At 33.6% G+C, this 21,245-nt stretch overlaps 4 protein-coding genes and 1 long non-coding RNA gene across 6 annotated transcripts in view; 3 read left to right on the forward strand and 2 right to left on the reverse strand.

Annotated features, from left to right (window-relative positions):
* LOC149480885 (uncharacterized) overlaps positions 1-21,245 on the forward strand; it is a 462,413-nt gene that overhangs the window by 145,620 nt on the left and 295,548 nt on the right. The window lies entirely within an intron of this gene.
* LOC149480888 (trypsin-1-like) lies at positions 2,313-6,608 on the forward strand. The gene is made up of 6 exons (XM_089705762.1): positions 2,313-2,467; positions 3,806-3,983; positions 5,029-5,145; positions 5,391-5,557; positions 5,855-6,006; positions 6,402-6,608. Exons 1-6 carry the CDS (start codon positions 2,404-2,406, stop codon positions 6,606-6,608), a joined length of 885 nt encoding a protein of 294 aa, XP_089561888.1. The 5' UTR covers positions 2,313-2,403.
* Positions 6,731-13,355, reverse strand: SmydA-5 (SET and MYND domain containing, arthropod-specific, member 5). 2 transcript variants are annotated; one of them, XM_089705750.1, is made up of 6 exons: positions 13,280-13,355; positions 11,043-11,076; positions 10,325-10,509; positions 9,269-9,394; positions 8,867-8,989; positions 6,731-7,885 (listed from the first exon to the last, which is right to left on the reverse strand). In XM_089705750.1, exons 2-6 carry the CDS (start codon positions 11,070-11,072, stop codon positions 6,784-6,786), a joined length of 1,566 nt encoding a protein of 521 aa, XP_089561876.1. In that variant the 5' UTR covers positions 11,073-11,076; positions 13,280-13,355; the 3' UTR covers positions 6,731-6,783. The 2 variants fall into 2 exon arrangements, with proteins under 2 accessions (XP_089561876.1, XP_089561877.1); XM_089705751.1 differs by lacking the exons at positions 10,325-10,509; positions 13,280-13,355 and having other exon boundaries at positions 11,043-11,062.
* On the forward strand, positions 14,171-17,040 carry SmydA-2 (SET and MYND domain containing, arthropod-specific, member 2). The gene is made up of 3 exons (XM_089705814.1): positions 14,171-15,559; positions 15,710-15,894; positions 16,818-17,040. The coding sequence occupies exons 1-3, from the start codon at positions 14,281-14,283 to the stop codon at positions 16,947-16,949; spliced, it is 1,596 nt and encodes a 531-aa protein (XP_089561940.1). The 5' UTR covers positions 14,171-14,280; the 3' UTR covers positions 16,950-17,040.
* LOC149480891 (ultraviolet-sensitive opsin) lies at positions 17,134-20,588 on the reverse strand. Its single transcript, XM_089705981.1, has 7 exons — positions 20,504-20,588; positions 19,851-20,154; positions 19,188-19,366; positions 18,922-19,044; positions 18,369-18,563; positions 17,854-18,027; positions 17,134-17,480 (listed from the first exon to the last, which is right to left on the reverse strand). Exons 1-7 carry the CDS (start codon positions 20,573-20,575, stop codon positions 17,262-17,264), a joined length of 1,266 nt encoding a protein of 421 aa, XP_089562107.1. The 5' UTR covers positions 20,576-20,588; the 3' UTR covers positions 17,134-17,261.

Below are 21,245 nucleotides of genomic sequence, written 5' to 3' on the forward strand. Positions count from 1 at the left end.
GATTTTAATATTAACAAAACAAAACGAACATATTCACGGATCCATTAAACTGCTAATGCTAGAGATTAATATCTTTTCTTGTATTGTTTTACTTATTTTATAATTGTTATATTGTTAAACATACAGTACAATATTTTTACCTGGTTATTATTATTACACAATTGTTAGAGGTTAGCTATTTCCACGCTCATAACGTAGGCATAATTAATGCAATTAAATGCATTGTACAATAAACCGTACTTCTTGATATTTATCACTTTTATAACCTTATTCATTTATATTTTGTGTAGTATTGACGCTAACCTTAGAACCACTAAACTGCTCCTTGGTTTTATTTTTGTATATTTTAGTATCAAAGTCTTTTTAGTTGTATTAAAGAGTAAAATAAAATAAATAATAAAATAATAACCACATAGTAAAATAGTTTTTGATAGATTAGTTACATACCATTTCCTATTTTTAATGTTAGGTACATTTTCAATTTCTACAAATATTTCCTATTGTAGTAGGAAAAAATATACCGGCCGAATTGAGAACGCCCTCCTTGTCTGAAGTCAGTTTAAATAGACAGGTAAGTAAAAATAGCTAGCATAAAATTATATTTTAATTCTACAATGAGATAAGTCTAAGATAAATGAATCCTGTATTTATCAATGGTACATAAACATCTAAACGTATACTCATCCTATTGCCATAGAATTTGACATTGTATAGAAATATTTCGATAATGTATTGTCATTTATCGCTAACTAGCGACCCGCCCCGGCTTCGCACGGGTGCAATGCTGATACTAAATACACTACAGAAAAATTGTGAACGTTGTATAGGTATAAAAATATAGCGGCCCGCTCCGGCATCGCAATTCGCACGGGTATAAAATACATAGCCGGGCGGCCGCAAACGCTACGTCCCGCAATTTTTAAATCTGTAATATCTTCGAAAATATTCACTTAAATCATGCGGTGTAAAGGGCCATATAGATCTATATTAAATGAACAATGATTAATGCTGTATTGGTTAAAATCGCTTCGAAAATTAGCCATTATTTGTCGTAAAAAGTAAATGACAAAAAAAAGTTATTGTGGGTTATCCATAAGAGATAAACATATACCATCGCGGACTTTTCTGTAGACCTTTTCAATGTGTATAATACTTAGTACATTATTTTGATAAAACTCGTAGGGTTCAGCCTGCGTTTGCAATGTAAGCGGAATAAATGTAATTTTTTACGACATCACATTAGAAACCTCAAAAATAACAGTACTTCTCCACTACTTAATGGATCTTATTATACATATAAACCTTCCTCTTGAATCACTCTATCTATTAAAAAAAACCGCATCAAAATCCGTTGCGTAGTTTCAAAGATTTAAGCGTACAAAGGGACATAGGGACATAGGGACAGGGAAAGCGACTTTGTTTTATACTATGTAGTGATGAGTGGTTCCGTGACGGTTATCAGCTTATCAGGCGAGGTTGCGGCGAACCTGACAGTGAATTTGTGCTAGTGATGTTGTTACACGGTACACTTATCGATAAATAGAAATGTAATGTTGATTTTAAATGTCGATAAATAGGAATAGATTTGTCGTGAATAGTGAAAGGTTAATTGTGTACATTTAATTATTGCATGAATATAATTTATGAGAGGGAATTGAGGATGTGTTTGGAATTTATAAATCTAAATTTTATAATCTCTACCTGACATCCTTAAGGATTTGGGTGTTGGAAAAAAATTGGTTGTCTGTAAAGTCGGTTTACTGACGATAGTTGAACGTGACAACGTCCGATTGTGCTTCTTTGTCGCTCGTTCCGCGCTCTCGCTTGCACTTCAAGCCTTACATGGAACGCCTCAGAGCGAGGTAACATCGCAGGAGTCATGTTTTTTCGTGCGTGCAGACGGCGCTTTCGAATTATAAGACGTTGTCACGTCAAAAAATTGTATTGGTTTAAATGTGTCTCAATATATAGCAATTACGTAACTTAATAATTATAATCCATCAAACATAATATATTTTATTAGAAAGGTGCTTAAATTATTAGAAAACGGAAGATATTAAAAACGGTTTCAGTTATTGATAAAGATCATATACTTAATATTATGATTTGAATTCTATCCTATACACATAAAGGATTAAGGAACAAATATCCTTGTATAAGATTGTAGAGCGTTACTTCGAAATCGTTGATGCATCAATTTATCGACATCGCGCATCACTACTCCATTATAGGGGTAGGCCTTCAAGCAGCGAGGATCATACAAATCATAGATTCCTTTAAATATATTCCGTATGTGACTCGAAGTGTGCAGTACTACCTCAGCTGCATCCTAGACCTGGTTAGGGAAATATAAGTACTCTCTGAGGATCTGTGCGAGTCAGGCTTAAGGAAACACTAGTGAAAATGGGTCGTGTTTTTGTGTTGTGCTTTTTGTGTGTACTCGATTTTGGATTGTGCTACGTGAACCGTAAGTGCTAGTTTTGTATGAAAATTAGGTAAAAAATTCAGAGGAATTATGGGCCAGTGTACTGTGGGCTTCCTGTCTTACTAAGTAAAATATGATCTAATTTTTGAATATTTCGTAAAAATAAGCTCTTTTATATTTCCTTGCATTTTTATTTTTGGTAGTTAATGTGTATGAAGTTAACTTAAAAGATGGATTATTCCATTTCAATATTTGCAATAAAACATCGTATATTATATCGATTATAGTAATAGGAAGAATGCTATAATTTAAAAAGGTAATGGGTATTAATCCATATAAAGTGGCTAAATAATTACGTCTTTGAATAAACAACACACTACTTTATATTGAATGTTACTTTTAATTTACGTAATTATGTTATTTCTAATTTCCCTACGATATTATTATCTCTTATCGATAGATTTTCTAAATTATCCGTGATTATAATAATTTAACGGTTGGTCAGTGTTCTACGGAACCCTAAAATACAGGAAGATGGACACACACTTACAACAATTAACTTTATCGTGTTGTATCGTTACATCTCGTTTAAAAATTCAATATATAATAGAGAGTGTAATCAAAGGATTCTATAATAATTATCTTACACGTGGCTTATTAATCATTACAATGTATCATCATCACTACATAGTATAAAACAAAATCGCTTTTTCTGTCCCTATATCCCTATGTATGCTTAAATCTTTAAAACTACGCAACGGATTTTGATGCGGTTTTTTGTAATAGATAGAGTGATTCAAGAGGAAGGTTTTAGTATATAATTTATTAGATTTTAGACAAAGCGGGCGAATCCGCGGGCGGAAAGCTAGTTTAATTATAAAAAGCAGTGTGAGACGTGAGAAATGCTACTGTAACTAAATTAAAAAAGACGTAGGTGAACAATGATAAAGGCTCTACATAATATTATATCATTTAACTATATTAGCTGTGATCCGAATTTACAATGTGGTAAAAAAAAGATTTTAATTTGGCTCATTTTCAGCCCTTTACAGATATGAAATGCTTTAAAAATAGTCCATTCTTTATTGAAAACATCCTTCATTTGTTATCAGCTGCTTTTTTAAAAAGTTTATGAAGTTCAGAAAGTGTTAATCGTAAAGTAATATTATATACTTAGGACTTATGTATGACCAGACGATGACCCACTACTAACGTTTTTTTGTAAAAAATATTTATCTCATGATCAGAATAAGTCAAAAGAATCCAGCTACTTTCAAACGTTAGGGAGGAACAGTTATGCGGGAGGGTGACAAAACTTTCCAACATAACCTTAATTCTAAGTGAACCCGACCTACCCTAATAGAAAAACATTTTCCACAGTGGCGGACACAGAATGCGGTGCCCAAACGTTCCGTAACGCTCGAATAGTGGGTGGTACAAACAGCCTTCCCGCGGAGTTTCCCTGGGCGGCCAGTATTTGGAGACAGGGAACTCACCAGTGTGGAGCCACTGTCATAAGTGACAGGTGGCTGTTGACAGCTGGACATTGTGTGTGCAGGTGAGCTTTTGGATCAATGCTCTTACGTAAGTGACTAAATGGTAGTAAATATCGTCCATACTATCACTTCATTAGTATAAAACAAAGTAGCTTTCCGTTGTTTTTAACTAGATATATATATAATATTCTATAATAATAACTAGATTTCCGCCCGCGGCTTCGCCCGCGTTTTCAAAGGAAAACCCGCGTAGTTTCCGTTCCCGTGGGATTTCCGGGATAAAACCTATCCTATGTGTTAATCCAAGTTGTTGTATGTGTGTTAAATTTCATTGTAATCGGTTCAGTAGTTTTTACGTGTAAGAGTAACAAACATCCATACATCCATACATCCTTACAAACTTTCGCCTTTATAATATAATATTAGAATATTAGATTATGCTTAAATTTTTGAATCACGCAACGGATTTTGATGCGCTTTTTTAATAGATAGAGTGAAGGTTTGTCTATAGCAATTGTTGTAGTTAGATACGGATTCTGCTGCTTTTTGTTTTTTATTTCAAGTGTGCTTAATCATTGTTATTATTTAGATATAATTAGGTTGTGTAATAGTAGTGAGAACTGATGTTGGAACAGGAAAATCATCAGTCCTTTGGTACTTACAATTCTTATCTGTTCTTATCTGTCTATATTGTTTAGTATAGTAATTAAACTAATATATTATCACTAAGGTTTGTGCAGGATTATCACATAATCTGTCACTACACGTGGTCCTGGCCAATACTAGTTTCCAAAGGTGGGATTGACCAATGTGAGGCTGATGTTTGTGCCAATTTTGGGACTATATAGCAGTATTGGGGTAATTTAGCAGCTAACACAATTTCATTCGATTCTGAAGCTATACAATGCATTACAATTTTGTCTCGCTTTGTATTCGAGGAATTTTGTATAATATGCATAGCGAAATAAACTTTCTTAAACCAGTTACTCTTTTGACTGTGTAATTTATTTCAAGAAACACTATATTGATCCAGATCATCATGCCAATACCTAGAATAACTTGTAAATGTATTGTATTAAGTACTAAGCCGTTTAAAACATATTACAGTGTGTTCGATGAATTCTACAAGGCGAAACAACTATCTGCTGTAGTGGGTTACACTGATATATCCACGTCAGAACGAAACGAAGCATTATCAAAAATTATTCCACATCCTGAATACAGGTAAGTATTGTACACAAAAAGAGATTTTAAGAATTTAAATTTCTCTTTACACCACATACAAATGAACCATAAACAAAAGACTAAGGAAAGTTATTCCTTTGAAATTAAATCAATATGAACATTCAGATTTCATAATAAAGCTGAAGTTAACGAATATTTAAAATAATTTCAAAGGAAATAATCTTTGACACACGTAACTGTAGCCTCAGAACTAACCGCCTACAATAGAAACTTATTATTTCCAGATGTAAGAAAAAGACCAATGACGTTGCTCTACTGAAAACTATTCGTCAACTGGTCTGGAGTAATCTCCTGCGACCAGCTTGTCTACCTCAACCATTGGCTCCAGATTTTAGTGGGAAGTTAGCTACAGTGGCTGGATGGGGATTTACCAATGAAGATAGGGGAATCGGTACGTAAATGTTACATAATATTTTACCCTATTTGTTGTCTGCCACATAGCCTAATTACCATACCATAGTTTCGGATCACGAGCAATAAGAATATTTGAAAACTAAAACAATAACTGATAGTCAAATAAATTTGTACTTAAATATAATAATTTATACCAGTTTAATTTAAAGGAAACGGTTACATTTAAACTGCACATGCATATCCCTTCATATTTGCAGCATTTGATATCATAGGCATTATTATCAATCATGCATCAACATCATCATAATTTATAATATTTTCTCTGTGTCAACAGGTGAAAGACCCAACATCCTCCAAAAGACTGACGTGATAGTTGTTGACAACGACGACTGCAACAGTTGGTACAAGTCCCAAGGCAGTAAGGTCACCATCATCGGTACGCAAATGTGCGCTGGTCACGAGCAAGGGGGACGGGACTCTTGTTGGGTAAATATTTATTATATTTTCATACAAAGATAAAGTCATAATGCAGAACACAGTTGCCAATAACAGCTTTGCTCAATCTCTTAATGAATATCTTCTAATAATGGAATTTGTATACTTAATTAATTCATAGCTATATGGAAATTTAAGTTTTCATTCTGTAATCTACATAATTAATAAGTGACGTGAAGTTAAACAACGTAATGCGAGTTTTTAACAATTTTGTTATTAAATAAGTTCTATAATTACTTAAAGCGCACTAAGACTAAATGGTGGTCAATGGAAACACAATTTCAATACAATCTTAATATTTATTTCAATTACAAGCACAGACATTAAAATATTAACCTAAAAACACAAGACTTCATGGTACTAAATGCGTCTTATCACAATTACAGGCTGACAGTGGTGGTCCCCTCATGATGAAGAGCGACAGCGGCAGAACCATGGTCATTGGAGTAGTCTCGACTGGCAGTGGGTGTGCTAGAGTCAGAATGCCTGGCATCTACACTAGGATATCTAGATACACAGAATGGATCCAAGCAAGCGTAGCCGATGATTCTACTAGATCTTTAAAATCTTTCTTTAAGTTCTCTAGGAGCTAGCATTAGTTTAAGCGTCTAGTCTAGTTAAGTTTTTTAAGATTTTACTCTTTAAAATTACAGTCAACAATAGTCATCTGAGCTTTTAGTTACCATCAAAACAAATATAACTGTGATACTAGTCTTTAGTGTTATTTATTCTTAATGTTATTCTATGTTTTTGTTCGATGAATAAATGTTACAACAAATCTATGTTCTTTTCTTTGCAAAACCTTTCGAAGTCGCTTTTGCTTTTAGCAATAACGTCAATTAGTTTTTTACCTGATGCTTCTTCAATATCATCTTTTAGTGAGCCTAATGCTATGTTTATCGAATCTTTAGCGTCTACTAATAATTGTTTAATTTCATCAACTGTTTTTTGCTTTCCATCACTTTTAACTTTTTTAGATTTAAGAACTAACGCTGAATGGAGCTCATGATGTAAAACTGCACTATATAAGCTAAGTCTAGCGTTACCTGGGTCCAATGTTTTGGTTATAAAAATAAGATCCTTACACATTTTAATCTTTTTATCCAGTATATCTTCCGTCACGTAACTGGGCTGTCTTCCGTACAATTGAACGAGTGAATGTTTAATAGAATACAGATGATAATGGTTCGGATGTAAGAACGTTGATAACCTACACAATATATTTTCTAACATCGGCACAGACCCGCCCATCATAAGAGCATTATCCACGTCTTCTCCCATTTGAGAAATTAAACCGTTAATTTGTGAATTGCCTAACTTCACCTTGCATTTACTACAGGCCCATTCTGTTTCGTCATCTAACGGGTCTTCTGGTAAATGAATTCCATCACACATCTCTTTACCATCGCCCATACATTTCATAGCGCTTAAATAAGTACCGAGTTCAGTAGGATCACTACATCGCGGACATTTACATGAAAAATATTTGGTATCTCGTAAATGTTGTCGTCTTGCTTGCGTTCCCCACAATGCATGACTGTACATAGTTGCTATATGTTCTCCTCTTAATATAGGAACGACGACTTTTACTGATATATTATAAAGATTGTTTTTATCTTTGGTATCTACGGCAAAAGTATGTTTTGTGTTTGGTATGCAACTGTGTTCCATTATACTTGTCTGAGCGTACAATCCATTAAGTTCACTTCCTTCAGGCAGCCGTATTTCGAGCGCGTTTGTATCGATAATTCCACACATTCTGTGTAACAGTTCTTTGGAAATTTCTGGAATATATTTTGCTTTAACGCCGCCATCGAGTTTATCGATGAAATTGTTGATGAGATACTCGACGATGAATTCATTCGCTTCCCTGTAAAATAAAATAATAAGTATTTTATTAAATGTGTATGTAGTGCAATAGCTACATACCGGTGCTTTTCCGTCAATAATGTGCGAGGATGTTTAGCGAGGAATGTGTTTGTAAATAACCATCGCATCGCTTCATTTAGTTTGAAGCGTTTAAAAGTATCTACAGTCAGTGTCGTCATTCATCATCAAAATATAAAAATCGGTCAATATCATAGATAAAGTGAGTTAATAGTGAGTCACAATGCGTTAGTTTATTTCCTTTTTACGACTTCGAGCAATGAACCGGCCTTGATGAAATTTATTTCGGCTGACTAGGTTTTATCGTAGTTATAGATAAGGACTTGAAAGGTACAGTAAGTATATTTGAGGAAAATAATAGACTCAGTACCTATGTAAACAAGGGAATGTTTCCAAATCAATTAAAATAAATCTACTAAAAATCGATAGTCTGGTTATCGAAGGCTATATTTTAAAGGTACTTTTCTTATTCTACTAGGTATTTTCTTCTTATAAAGCCTTGTTTTCCATTACCTTCTCGACAGTAAATTGATAATAAAATTATATAAAATTCAATAAGTCGCTCAATGATGAATTGAGTGTTCGCAATTTTGAAACGGAAAATTTTTGCTCAAGGTAGCAACTATGTACATAATACATGAGAAAATGTTTATAAGTTAATGTTTTGAATATATTCGAATAAAATCTGTTACCTAGTAAGAAACAGGCTTCTTGTTGTGCGGAAACATCAGGATATAGGCCATATAAATTTGTATATGTAGTAGCTGCAGGAAAGCCCAAAATTCTATTAGAAAGCAGCTTCTATACTGGAGGGATACCATGAGGTTTTAAAGCAGTATTAATACTAGTGTCTGAAAGTGATGGCGATAGAAAACCTTATAGCTTTGTCATTTTCACAAACTGGAATCAATACTGCTTTAGCATGGTAACCCCAGTTATATCTACAGCTACAAAAAACACATACTCATATGCCTCCGAGCCTGGTAATCTGCTCTCCATGTGAGATTGCTGGTCGAGCACCTGTCGCCATCTTTGGGGATCAGTCTTCTGCATCAGGACACAGCGTAGTGGTAGGAGGGCGTCGTGCCTGTAAAGGATATTATAAATAAAACACAGACACAGACACAGACACAGACACAGACACAGACACAGACACAGACACAGACATAGACACTGACACTTACACTGACACTGACACTGACACAGATACAGACACACACATAGGCATAGACATAGACATTGCACAATATAACGTAGAGTTACTTTTAGAGTGAACGGGTACTAAGGAAGTGCGTTCCATCTTAGCCCGCATCGCATCCCTATCGACAATTTTTTTCTTTGATTGAATACGTTTAAAAATCATCACCTATAATAATCAGCCATATTGTCGAGTACGCATTCAGGTCTTGCTCTCAACACTTGACACTCGAGGCCGTGATGCCGAGGGTCTGTTAGACCTGGACAGTTACCAGAACATACTGGCCAGCCGCAACTGGAAAATAAATAAATGTTTTTTTTTATTCGTTGATTTCTTATATTAATTGGTTATTTTAAATAACCTTTTTATAATTAACAAGCGGTCCGCCCCGGCTTCACCCGTGGTACATATATTTTACGTTTTCTCTACATAAGAACCATCCTCGTAGTTCAAGGAATATAATAAAAAAGAGTTATCGAAATCGGTTCAGCCGTTCACACGTGATGCCGTGACAACGCGAAACGGGTTTCATTTTTAAATATTATATAGATGAATGTAGGTCCGGCTTAAAATGTAATTGAAAACAATGTACCTAAAAAAGTTATTCTTACGATTTAATATTCTACATTTTTAGAGAAGTCCAAATACATAATAGTTTATGGTATACAGATACCTATTTAATTACTTATACAATGGTAGGAAAACAGATGTATAGTTTTATTTTAGTTGTGTATTGTTCAAAGTTCACGAAAGGCTAGTTAGGTACTTTAAAGTGTGTCCGGACATGACATACCGATATTTGAAGGGGCTATTCTCCAGGTATTTTTATCCACAATTCAACCCCTCTACAGACTACAGTCCCCTACCTCACCCCCCTCAAAATGGTTTTCGAATTTTTTAAAGTATGTTTCATCACTCTTATCAATTAAATTTGTTTAGTGGTCCCTAGAATAACTTGTTATTGTTCAAATAAAACCAAATTTAGTATTTTGTGACACTCACTTTCGAAGTTATTACAATTTTCATAAATTCACTATCCGAATTGATAGGTTTGCCATTTTGAGGGGGGTGAGGTAGGGGACTGTAGAGGGGTTGAATTGTCGATAAAAATACCTGGTGAATAGCCCCTTCAAATATCGGTATGTCATGTCCGGACACACTGTATAATTAATAAAATTGAAAACACTGAATTATAATTTATCTAACATAATTTGATGATATTACCTAGAACACCGCTCTCCAACATCAGTAAATATAGGTTTGTAACAACCAACGCAAGGCATCTTAGCTTCTGGATCCGGCATCGCTTTGGGTCCAAAAACAATTGGAGATTCTGTGAGGATAATCTCACCAGGGGACAAATCTCGAGATGCTACGAGATATCGCCCTAATTCTTCAGATGATTTAACCTAAAAACGAAAATATTCTTAAAATAAATATTAGTAAATTAAAAAAAAACCCCGGATAGTATCCGTTCCCGTGGGATTTCCGGGATAAGACCTACTTGTGTCTGCTAAATTTCATTGTAATCGGTTCAGTAGTATTTGCGTGAAACAAACAAACATACACATACATCCATCCTCACAAACTTTCTCATTTATAATACTAGTTAGGCCTAGATATTATTATAAAATTTATAAGGATATCAATAAAAACTAATTCGTTTAAATAATTTCTTTGTTTTTAAACCAAATATTAAAAAAAATGTTGTGTGGTTTTATGAAACCGCGGTAAAAGTGAAACTGTTCGAACGGTTCCGAACACAAAACAGTTTGAGACGATGTAATAAAAGTTTCACTTTAAAATTGAATAAGCGCCATCTATGAAAAATTTTATAAACTACGTGTTATTCATGTTCCATAAAGTGAACCATTCACACAGTATCAATAGTCTCAAATAAACACACTAGATGGCAGGTAAATCAAAAGTAATTTGTGCTTACCTCATAAGGCAAATCTTTAGTTTGGCCCATGGTTCTGAAAAAAAAAACGTTTTCTTTTAAAATAAGGTTAATTCAATATTTTACATATTTTATATTCGCTAGCTGATGCTAGCGAAAACATACAAATACCGATTTTGTTAGCTGCATTGTAATATGTACCTACATATTAGGTAGGTAGGTTACTTATAATAGTCCGGGATACATCGCCCATTTTTGCAAGTGATTACTATCAAGCTAATTTTTCGTGAGTAGCTTTATTTTGATGAGATGCCCAATAATTTCATGTACAAAACTCTCGATTGTGGTAGCTACCAGAGGAAACAAGGATAAAATATTTTGATTTGATGGTTCTCAAATATTAATTACTAACTGAGTGTTTTTTTTTTTGTTCAATCTCAAGATAATTATCTAAATTATTCGAAAAAATATTTGTCCTACAAAATCTATGGTTTGATCAAAGAGTCCCCCTTTCCAATGTGTATCGATAACGAAGTCATCATAAATGATTACTAACCAGCTGATTTTTTTATTTTCACTTATTTAATACTTATATAATTCAACAGACATATTGTCCTACAAATTGCGTAATAAATATTTGAGAACCGTCAAATCAAAAATTTTTATCCTTGTTACCTCTGTAAGCTACCACAATCGAGAGTTTCGTACATGAAATTATTGGGCATCTCATCAAAATAAAGCTACTCACGAAAAATTAGCTTGATAGTAATCACTTGCAAAAATGGGCGATGTATCCCGGACTATAAGAGTTCTCACTTCTCTGTAATCCCTAACGCATTTTGATCTATTTGGTATTCCTAGTTTAGCAGTGGCAGCCTGCCAAAGACAAAGCAAATGTTAATGCTAGACTTTCATATCTTATACAATTTTTTTTTATGTAATTTTGAACTCGATTAAGTAGATTAATCTTTTTTCCTGTAGTACCTACCTACCTATAATCTATAACATGTTTACATGTAAGTACCCATACTATGAATAGACGAAAAAGCTAGAAAATGAAATACTAAGTACTTAAAAAGCGAAACTTCCTCTGTTCTGAAAATTAATTCTTATGCAACATTTTCATTGCATTGCCTTCGATGCTGTTGAGGTCCTATTGGTCTTTATTAATTTAGCTCGAAAATGCCCTCAAAAAATTGATTATCCAATACCAGAGAAAAATTTTCAATGCGAACCAGCAAATATTGAGATTACACATTCAAACAAACATACTCTTCAGTTAAATAATATATTGAGAAACGATTTATGATTGCTATACGTAAACATAATAATTTCCAGTGTATTCGATGTCTATTTTTGTAATGAAACTCGAAGTACTTGCGAATCTGGACTGCGTTTTATAAATATAGAACCATGTAGTTATATAATGTGTGTATGGATATTAGCATATCCATGTAAATTAATCATATATAGGTTTAAAGACTTTATTACTCATAAGAACAATTTGTTCACTTAAAATGAGTTACATGCTATCTTAAATTAAATTAACTTATTTCTCTAGTTTTAGTTATCATGTAATATTTATACAAAATAAGCATAAATTCTACTGTACTATTCTAAATTACAGTCAGTGTAATTTTAAGTAATTTTTTAAATACATAATTAGACTTTTACAATTTTTTAACTTGTTTGGCAATTTATTAAACATTTGTCTACCTATATTGTATACCTATATACCTATCCAAAATATATATATATTTTCCGCTTTTACATCATTTTTCATTGCTGGTCTGCAGACCGCAACCAAACGCCTTGCTCGATAAATAAATAAACAAACATAATAATTATAAAATTAGATATGGTTATGTTTAGGGTAAGTAAGTAATGTTTATTCATCACAACTCAACGAAAACTAGATACCGTTTGTTTCGAATCAGAAAACTTAATGGTGAAGGAAAAGCTTAGGTATCTATACGGATAATGGCTTCCTCATCAAGTGTAGGAATGTCGATCACAAACGAAAAAAAAAGCTTAACGATAAAATTTATCCAGAATATCCTAGGGAGAACAAAAATGGATTTTCTACAACATGTAAACCCTACTCTTCGTACCAATGTGTCATAAATACTAAAATTTTACATTTGAAATGACCTATTGAAAAGTATGTCTGGAAGTATCCAGATGCGCAGAATTTTTGAGTCTCAATAACATTATCTATTTTTATGACACGTTCGTTTATGTAATATTGAAATAATTTATAATATACATAATTTACTTACATTATCCCTTATAACATCACTTATTACTATGCTTAGAGTTCTACTGAACATGCGCGAGCGCACCGCTCTCCGCCGCGCTGAAACTGAAGAGTTTACATAACGACCGCTAATATGATATAAGCTATTCTGAATATATTACGTTGTTCATTCATTTTTCGATTAACAGTGTTTTTGATATTCATTCATAATTTAAAATGTATTTAGGTTGTGTGGTAGGTAACTTATTACGGTAGTCTATATTTATTTACCTACCTAATCATACGTAAGCGTATCCGGATCTCAATTTTAGATTAAGTATCTACATTTTCACTATAGAGAATTTAAATTGTGCAAATATGTTAGGTCAAAAGTCACTGTAGGTATTAATTTTTCATTAAGGGATGATTTTTCAATCCTTGGTTAAAACTTATTCGTCGAATAATGTATAAACCATTTTAAAAACGTACCTATTCTAATTGCCCGTATTTGACAGTTTACGTGACATTTTTAATATTATCATGTAATACTTTATTGGACGGATAAGTTTTATCCAAGCCACAGATCCAAGCATTGAAAAATCGGCCCTTAAACATGAATTGAATATTATTGAACGAGTAACTTTCCATTTCATGTTTTCCAACACAATAAAATATTGTAAAACATTAATTTTCTTTACATTACGTCGCACTCCTTTAAGTTTCGTCTATCGTTCTATTACTATACAGTAACAGTAACAGTAAGTACTATCCATAAAGTTACATAATTATATATTCGATTTCCTATCCCGACGAAATCAGAAAGCTCTAATTCATCTCACGCCAAACATTATAAACATTCTGCTTGACGATCGTAAACTTTGCTGCGTCTGACGAGCACGACTTTCGAAATAATTCATTTCTCTGGCAACCGGCCGAGTCTTTAGTTCTCTGTGATAATTACTTCAATCTATTTCTGTCGAGTATTGTATCAGATACCATTCGCGGTGAACGTGTTCTGACCTTTGGTGAAGAGAGTAATGTAAAATGCCTGCATGTGAGGTTTGTCAACAGCCCGCCAACCAAACTTGTGGTGGGTGCAAATCCGTCTTCTACTGTTCAAGAGCTCATCAAAAATGCGCATGGAAAGAACACAAAACGCAATGCCGGACCTTCGAAATACACCATTCGGAAGCGTTGGGACGATACTTGGTAGCATCAAGAGATATAAAACAAGGAGAGATTATATTGAAAGAGAAGCCAGCTGTCAGTGGTCCCAGAATCGCTTGCACGCCTCACTGTTTGTCGTGTAATAAAAAGTTGAATCCGATACAAGATGGAGATTCACTAGATTATTACAAATGCTCTTCGTGCAATTGGCCTCTATGTGGATTTGAATGTGAGTCTACGGAGGTACATAGACAGGAGTGTAAGCTTATGACAGCAAATAACTACAAATGTAATATAAAGTACGTAGCACCAGGTCGAGCAGAGGCTGCGTATTGTGTGATCGCTCCTCTAAGAACTTTGTTGTTGAAGGAATCCAATCCTGAACTATTCCAGAATATTATGAGCTTGGAATCCCACTTGAAAGATCGGATTAATACACAGCTGTATCAAGTGTTTAAAACGAATCTAGTGACGTTTGTTAAACAAGTGCTAAAATTACCCTATGATGATGAAACAATACTGAAGATAGCATCAATATTTGATATAAATTCGTTTGATGTTAGGTCAGCCGATGGTAGTAGCAGGTTCAGGGCAATATACACAAGAGCATCAATGATAAATCACAATTGTAAACCAAATACGAGACATATTTTTATAGGAGACGATTTTATATTTGCCTTAATTGCAACTGTGCCTATCGCAAAAGGTGAAATGATAACTGCAACATACACACAATCCTTGTGGGGTACATTGGATAGGCGGAAACATTTGAAGAGTACCAAACACTTTGATTGTATATGTGAAAGGTGTAAAGATCCAACTGAATTCGGGACATATACAGGAAGCATTTATTGTTCGCTGTGTGCTGAGGGCAAATTAGAAAATAAGCCAATGATGGTATCAACGGATCCCTTGAATGAGACAGCTCCGTGGAAATGTGAATCGTGCGGATACTGTATTCAGAGTAGGCAAATGTTCTGGGGTAACAACGCATTGAAAGAAGACTTGAAGAAGTTAAATAAGAACGATCCTGGAGAGTATGAAAACTTTATCAAAATGTATAGCCATACGTTACATCCGAAAAATCATTTGATCATTCAATCAAAGTTGGCGTTGATGCAGATTTATGGAAATTATGAGAAATATACATTATCAGGTAAATGACAAAACATTTGTTCATGTAATTTCATATTGATAAGTATTCACTTATTCCAGTTTAACCACCATTGACCAATGATTCCAGTTATATTCATCGAATAAAATGTAGCGTTATTAACAATATTTTGTTTAATTATATGTTTCACAGATCTATCAGATGACTTACTCGAAAGGAAAGTGGACATTTGTCATGAACTCCTTGAAATAGCAGATAAAGTAGAACCAGGCTGGACCAAATTTCGAGGAACAATACTTTTGGAATTACAGGCTGCTATGGTCATGCAAACTAAAAGAGAATTTGAAGCTGATAAACTAACTAAAGCTGGAGCTCAGGTAATTTTTTTAACACTGATGATACTATGACAAAGCCTTCAATTGAAACCGACGATATACTGTACGTACGCGTAATGCATTTTATTACAATAACATAAGATAGTTTAGTTCCTAGTGACTGTGAACATAGTATTACTTTAATGATTTCAGTTTAATACAAAAATCAGGTTTAATGATGAAGTATTAAGAAAGCATTAAATTGAATAATGATGATTGTTAACAATATAACATAAATTTTAATCGTCAATATTGGTGAAAAATAATAAAAAAAAAATGTTGAACTATTTCTGATAACGAAACATATATTAACAAATCCTAAAGTCATTCTTGCAGCCAATACATAAGAACGTTAACGTGACGGAAACGCGATTTATTTAAAAAAACTGTTTCCATGCCGTATGTTTCGATAGAGAAGATTAAAGAGCAATAACATTATATAAAGCAGGTGTTATACATTTAAATTCAATTATTTGGATGTCGAATACATTATAAGGGAATTTTTTGGAATTTTGCCAAACGTAAAGCGTGATGGACGAAGTTAACCTATTTGTTATTATTAGACACCATAAGAAAATTGAGATAGATAGTACAAGGATTGTATTATTGTAAATTTTGTGACAGACATACCCATGTAATGTAGCAAAACCTCACACATTAGATCAGAACGGAAATCGATAAGGAAATTGAATGTTTGTGCGATACATTTTCTTCATCTCCAGAAATGCTTATAGTTGAGTTCTAATTTTTGTCCTATATTTTATAACACAGTCAACAAATACACCTTTATGTGCAATGGACTTATTAAGTCCATGTTAAAAAGTCGTTTAATGTATGCAACAGCAGTATATCTACCTAGTTGAAAGTCGTGGTTACTACAAATTGCTAATTTGATACAAGTTAACACTTTACATCATATTTTTCAGGATCAACTAATGGAAAGCATGGTGCTACTCCAAGAGGCTACAAATATTCTAAAAGTTGAGCCCTATATGAGAGAAACCTTAGAAGAAAAAGTGAAGACACTGTCTTCGTTGATAGATACAACATCTGGATGATTTATATGATAAAAAATAACTAAGGAATTTGGAAATGAGGGGTACAAAAAAAACGGACTGTTTCTTCTTTAAATAAAAGATTTTTATAGATCAGTACCTATCTTCTTTATTTGTTTAAAATATAAACAATCGTATTATTATACAAATATATTTGATTAAAACAATATAGGAAGACAGTTAAATGTCAAAAAAACGATCAGTTAAATCCAAGTAAAATCAATGAATTTATCCCCTACGTGACATTTCCATAAACATCTCGAGAACTTTTCCCAAAAGTATTTCCAATTAAGTATGGGAAATTGAATAATAAGTCTATACTTCGATGCAATGCTCCATTTTCAAAGGCGTCACTTTCGTGGGTTTTGTAGTTACTTCATCTACTCTGAGAACACTTAATTCCAATGTTTGCTTGTGAATGTGAAGAAAGTTTTTAAATGCGTGTCTAAATCTCTTATTCGGCACTGGTGTTTCTTGTATAACGTATATTCGTTCAACGTTTTTTACATCTAAGTCTTTGGAGTCTCTGGCAATCTGCAAAATTGAATATTGATTAGTACCTAAAAATTGTGATTTACTTTCATATGCAATATCAAAATTGCATTTACAATTTAGCACTACATCTCGAATTAATTCTATCAGAAATTTAAAAAAGAGTTTTATTTGTTAGTAGTTAAAGACACGTTATTTTCAGAGATTTCACGCTATCGCACGATAAACGGTTTTAATGAATTTCCTTAATCCATCTTCTATTTAACTAAAAACAAATAATATCCGACAGGACAAACTGATTACCATCCCGTCCAATTTATAAGAGTTATAAGTACATAGTTAGTTAGTTGGAATTCAATAATTGCTTGGTTGTTAATTTTACCGTTAAAGCACATATTATGTCAAAAATACTCACAACAGTGCAGATACAACACCAGGAGCCAAACCTAAAGCAGGCAAGGCCTGGGGTACGATCCATAGCGTGCCTAAACCTGACATTTGTGAAGCCGTAGATCAAAGGATTGATAGCACAGTTTAGATACATCAGATAGCTTGCTAGGAACCACATGATTGCGTAGCCACCTTCCACCTAAAAATTTAATATTAAGTAAGTACCTATATTGAATTCAAATAAACATGTAAAAAGTTATTGGCGCGATAATGCAAGTAATGAATAGATGAAGAATTAAGGAATGAATAGATGATTGAATTAAACAAACGAAAACACTTTTTCGTTTTAAATATTATTATAGGTAAAACTATAGGAAAAATAAACATGAAATCTGAAATGACTTTTTATGAGTAGCCAGTTCTAACTTCCTGAGAATATCTAAACAGCTTACAGTCTATATAATAACCATCCGGCATCCGTTTATCGCAATATTGTGATAAGAAGAGTCATAAATTAATCAAGCCAATAAATGAAAATACCGCATTAATCTCCTTCGATAAATTATTCCTCCAATAAACGAGCACAGTATACGGCACTCTGCATATCGTAGAGGCCAGTAGAACCATAGCAGTAATGCGCATAGCCTTTCCCCTTGCCTTAGAAACTATCTGACCTCCTCCGCGAGAGGAGAGCTCTCGGGCACTCCACTCTAAACGCCAGATTATACCTCCATACTGAAAAAAGTGAAACCAGAAAACTTATTGCGACATAGAACTTCTCGAAGTAATTGTCGTTCCTAGAATTCTAGGCATTTTTATCTTAAAAGAGAGAAAAGCTGGTATCGCATCATAGTGTTTCCGTTTTTCGTCCTGAAGCACACTGCAGATACTGTTATATTAATGAGCTTACTACCATTAAAAAAAGTTTACAGAAATAGATCCAATTAAAAAAATGTTCTTGATTAGTATCAGCGCCTTCGAAAATCGTCCTTCATTGTGTTCTTCAACAAATCTTCATTGTATCATGCGATGTTGAGGGAAATATTATATAATTGCATATAATGATAGCATTTATTACTTATTGAATACTTACAGTTATAACCATTACTCCGAGTGGAAGCCACACTAGCAACAGCAAAATAAAATGCCAATAAATTTCTAAGAAGTTTCTATCTTCAACGCAATACATTTCCAAAAAATCAATCCACTGACGTTCCTAAAAACAAATGAGTTTAAAATTATTATACTATACTATGCTATTCTTGCTATTCTTTTCTATTTTCGTCCTCTAGTCCTTCTATTGGGTAGAGTCATTAACAAAGAGATAAGCAGGAACTAATTTTGCTTGATAAACGTTACCATGTACTCCCTTCTCATAATCCAGGGTAATGATATAGCCATAGACACGACCCAGGTTATAATGATCAACTTGGGAGCAAATGCTTTGGTGACTCTGGCTTCAGAAGTTAGCGCAGCTGCAGCCAGACGGTCGTAACACACAAGCATTACTGCACCTACACTGGCTAGTAGAAGTGTTGCTGGAAACAATATTTGTAGATAGTGTATATTAAAAAGAAACGGGCACTATTGTACCAAAGATATATTGCAGATTTTTTATTGGGTTGCAGAGTGCTATTTTTTATAAGATATCTATTTAAATTAACACTGCAATGCATGTTAAATCATTGCCATCGAACATCGTTCGCCCATTTTTTTAATTATCACTTCTTTTTCAAAGACATAGTATATTTCTTAACCATTTTTATATGATACTAGCTGCTCCGCGCGGTTTCACCCCCGTGGCTCCACCCCTGTTGGTCGTAGCGTGATGATGATGAAGCCTATAACCTTCCTCGATAAATGGGCTATCTAACACCAAAAGAATTTTTCAAATCGGACCAGTAGTTCCCGAGATTAGCGCGTTCAAACAAACAAACAAACAAACAAACAAACTCTTCAGCTTTATAATATTAGTATAGACTGTTTAACTCATATTACTTCTAACAATTTCCATAAGAATACCTTGTAAAAACCCTTCGAAGCGGCAGCCGAAGTTTTTCAAAACAAAATTCTGATAGAAATCCCTAACAAGCATGAACCATGGGCAGAAGAGCAATGTCAGCAGATCGACCAAGGCCATGTTTCCTATCAGGAAGTTGCTAGCTGTCCAGAGCCACCTGTTCTTCACCAGTATGATGAGGATGATGGAGTTTAGGAAGATCCCAATGACACCGATGATGAGCATCGCAGAGGATTTCAGGATTATCTCCTTGGCTGGTTTCACGTACCATAGTGTGTTCGGGAAGGGGTATCGGGATGTGTCTATCTGTAATTTGTAGGAGTAATATTCAACCAAGAGTGTAAAAAACTACATTATAATGTTGCCTAATTGCAAAATATAAGACCTTGTTATAATATTATGATTTATGACGAATGTTCATTATGTCCCATGGGTTATAAATTTTTCTTTCTCATTTTAATTTTATAAAGGATGTGTCATGTGACACTAGTCACATACCGGGCATGCTAATACTGATTTTATTTTCAACATTCTGCTCAGTTCAGTCGCAAATTATAGTTCATGACTGCAAGGCCCAAACCTAAGGTTCCTTATGGATGAAAGGTTACCTGAATATGTTTTATTCCTATTCTAAATATAGCTTTTTGATACTCACGTCAACAAATTCATCAGTCCAATTGATCAGAAACGCCGGTATACCTATATCTATACCTCTGTCGCTATACATGTCGAACTACATTGGACCGTTTATATTTTCACACAAATAAAAACGAACTGAGACATGTAAGTGAAATCGCACTCGAGATAATACAGTAGTCCATTAGTTTGAAAGGATTTTTATCGCAGGATTAATAATGTTGACAACGTGTGTTGTAGATAGGTGAAATACAGTTTTTTTATTAGGCAGCTAACCAGTGGAGACACTGATTTATATATGTAGATATTTAGATATGTATCGTAGAAATGCCTATTCTCTATAGCCGAGTGGCCTAATATTTTTATAGATATACCTATGTAAAAAGTGTAAAGACAATAACAACGATTTTGGATCCAGATAATATCTAACTAGTAATATGTTTTATGAATGATTTAAGTTATTGTTTAATAATAATAGGGTACATCCATGATAATTCCATAACTTATTTGAAGATGTTCTAAAAGAAGCCTTTATACCTATTAGAGATTTTATTGTTACTTGTCCACAAAATTATCAATAGTTTTACACAAAATAATTTCATAAAAAGACAATACCTCCCTTTTACCTACAACATGTACCTAAATGTATTGTTTTGGGACACACAAAGGATAGATAAGACATATTTTGTTAATATAATCGATGAAATTATTTATTAGGACGTACCTAACCTACCTACCTAGGTAGGTATGTACAGAAAAAG

Source organism: Colias philodice, chromosome 17 (genome assembly GCF_061535455.1).
Source record: "Colias philodice isolate Cphi_HAF_F1 chromosome 17, ilColPhil1 Martin Lab GWU primary, whole genome shotgun sequence".
NCBI classification, from domain to species: Eukaryota; Metazoa; Arthropoda; class Insecta; order Lepidoptera; family Pieridae; genus Colias; species Colias philodice.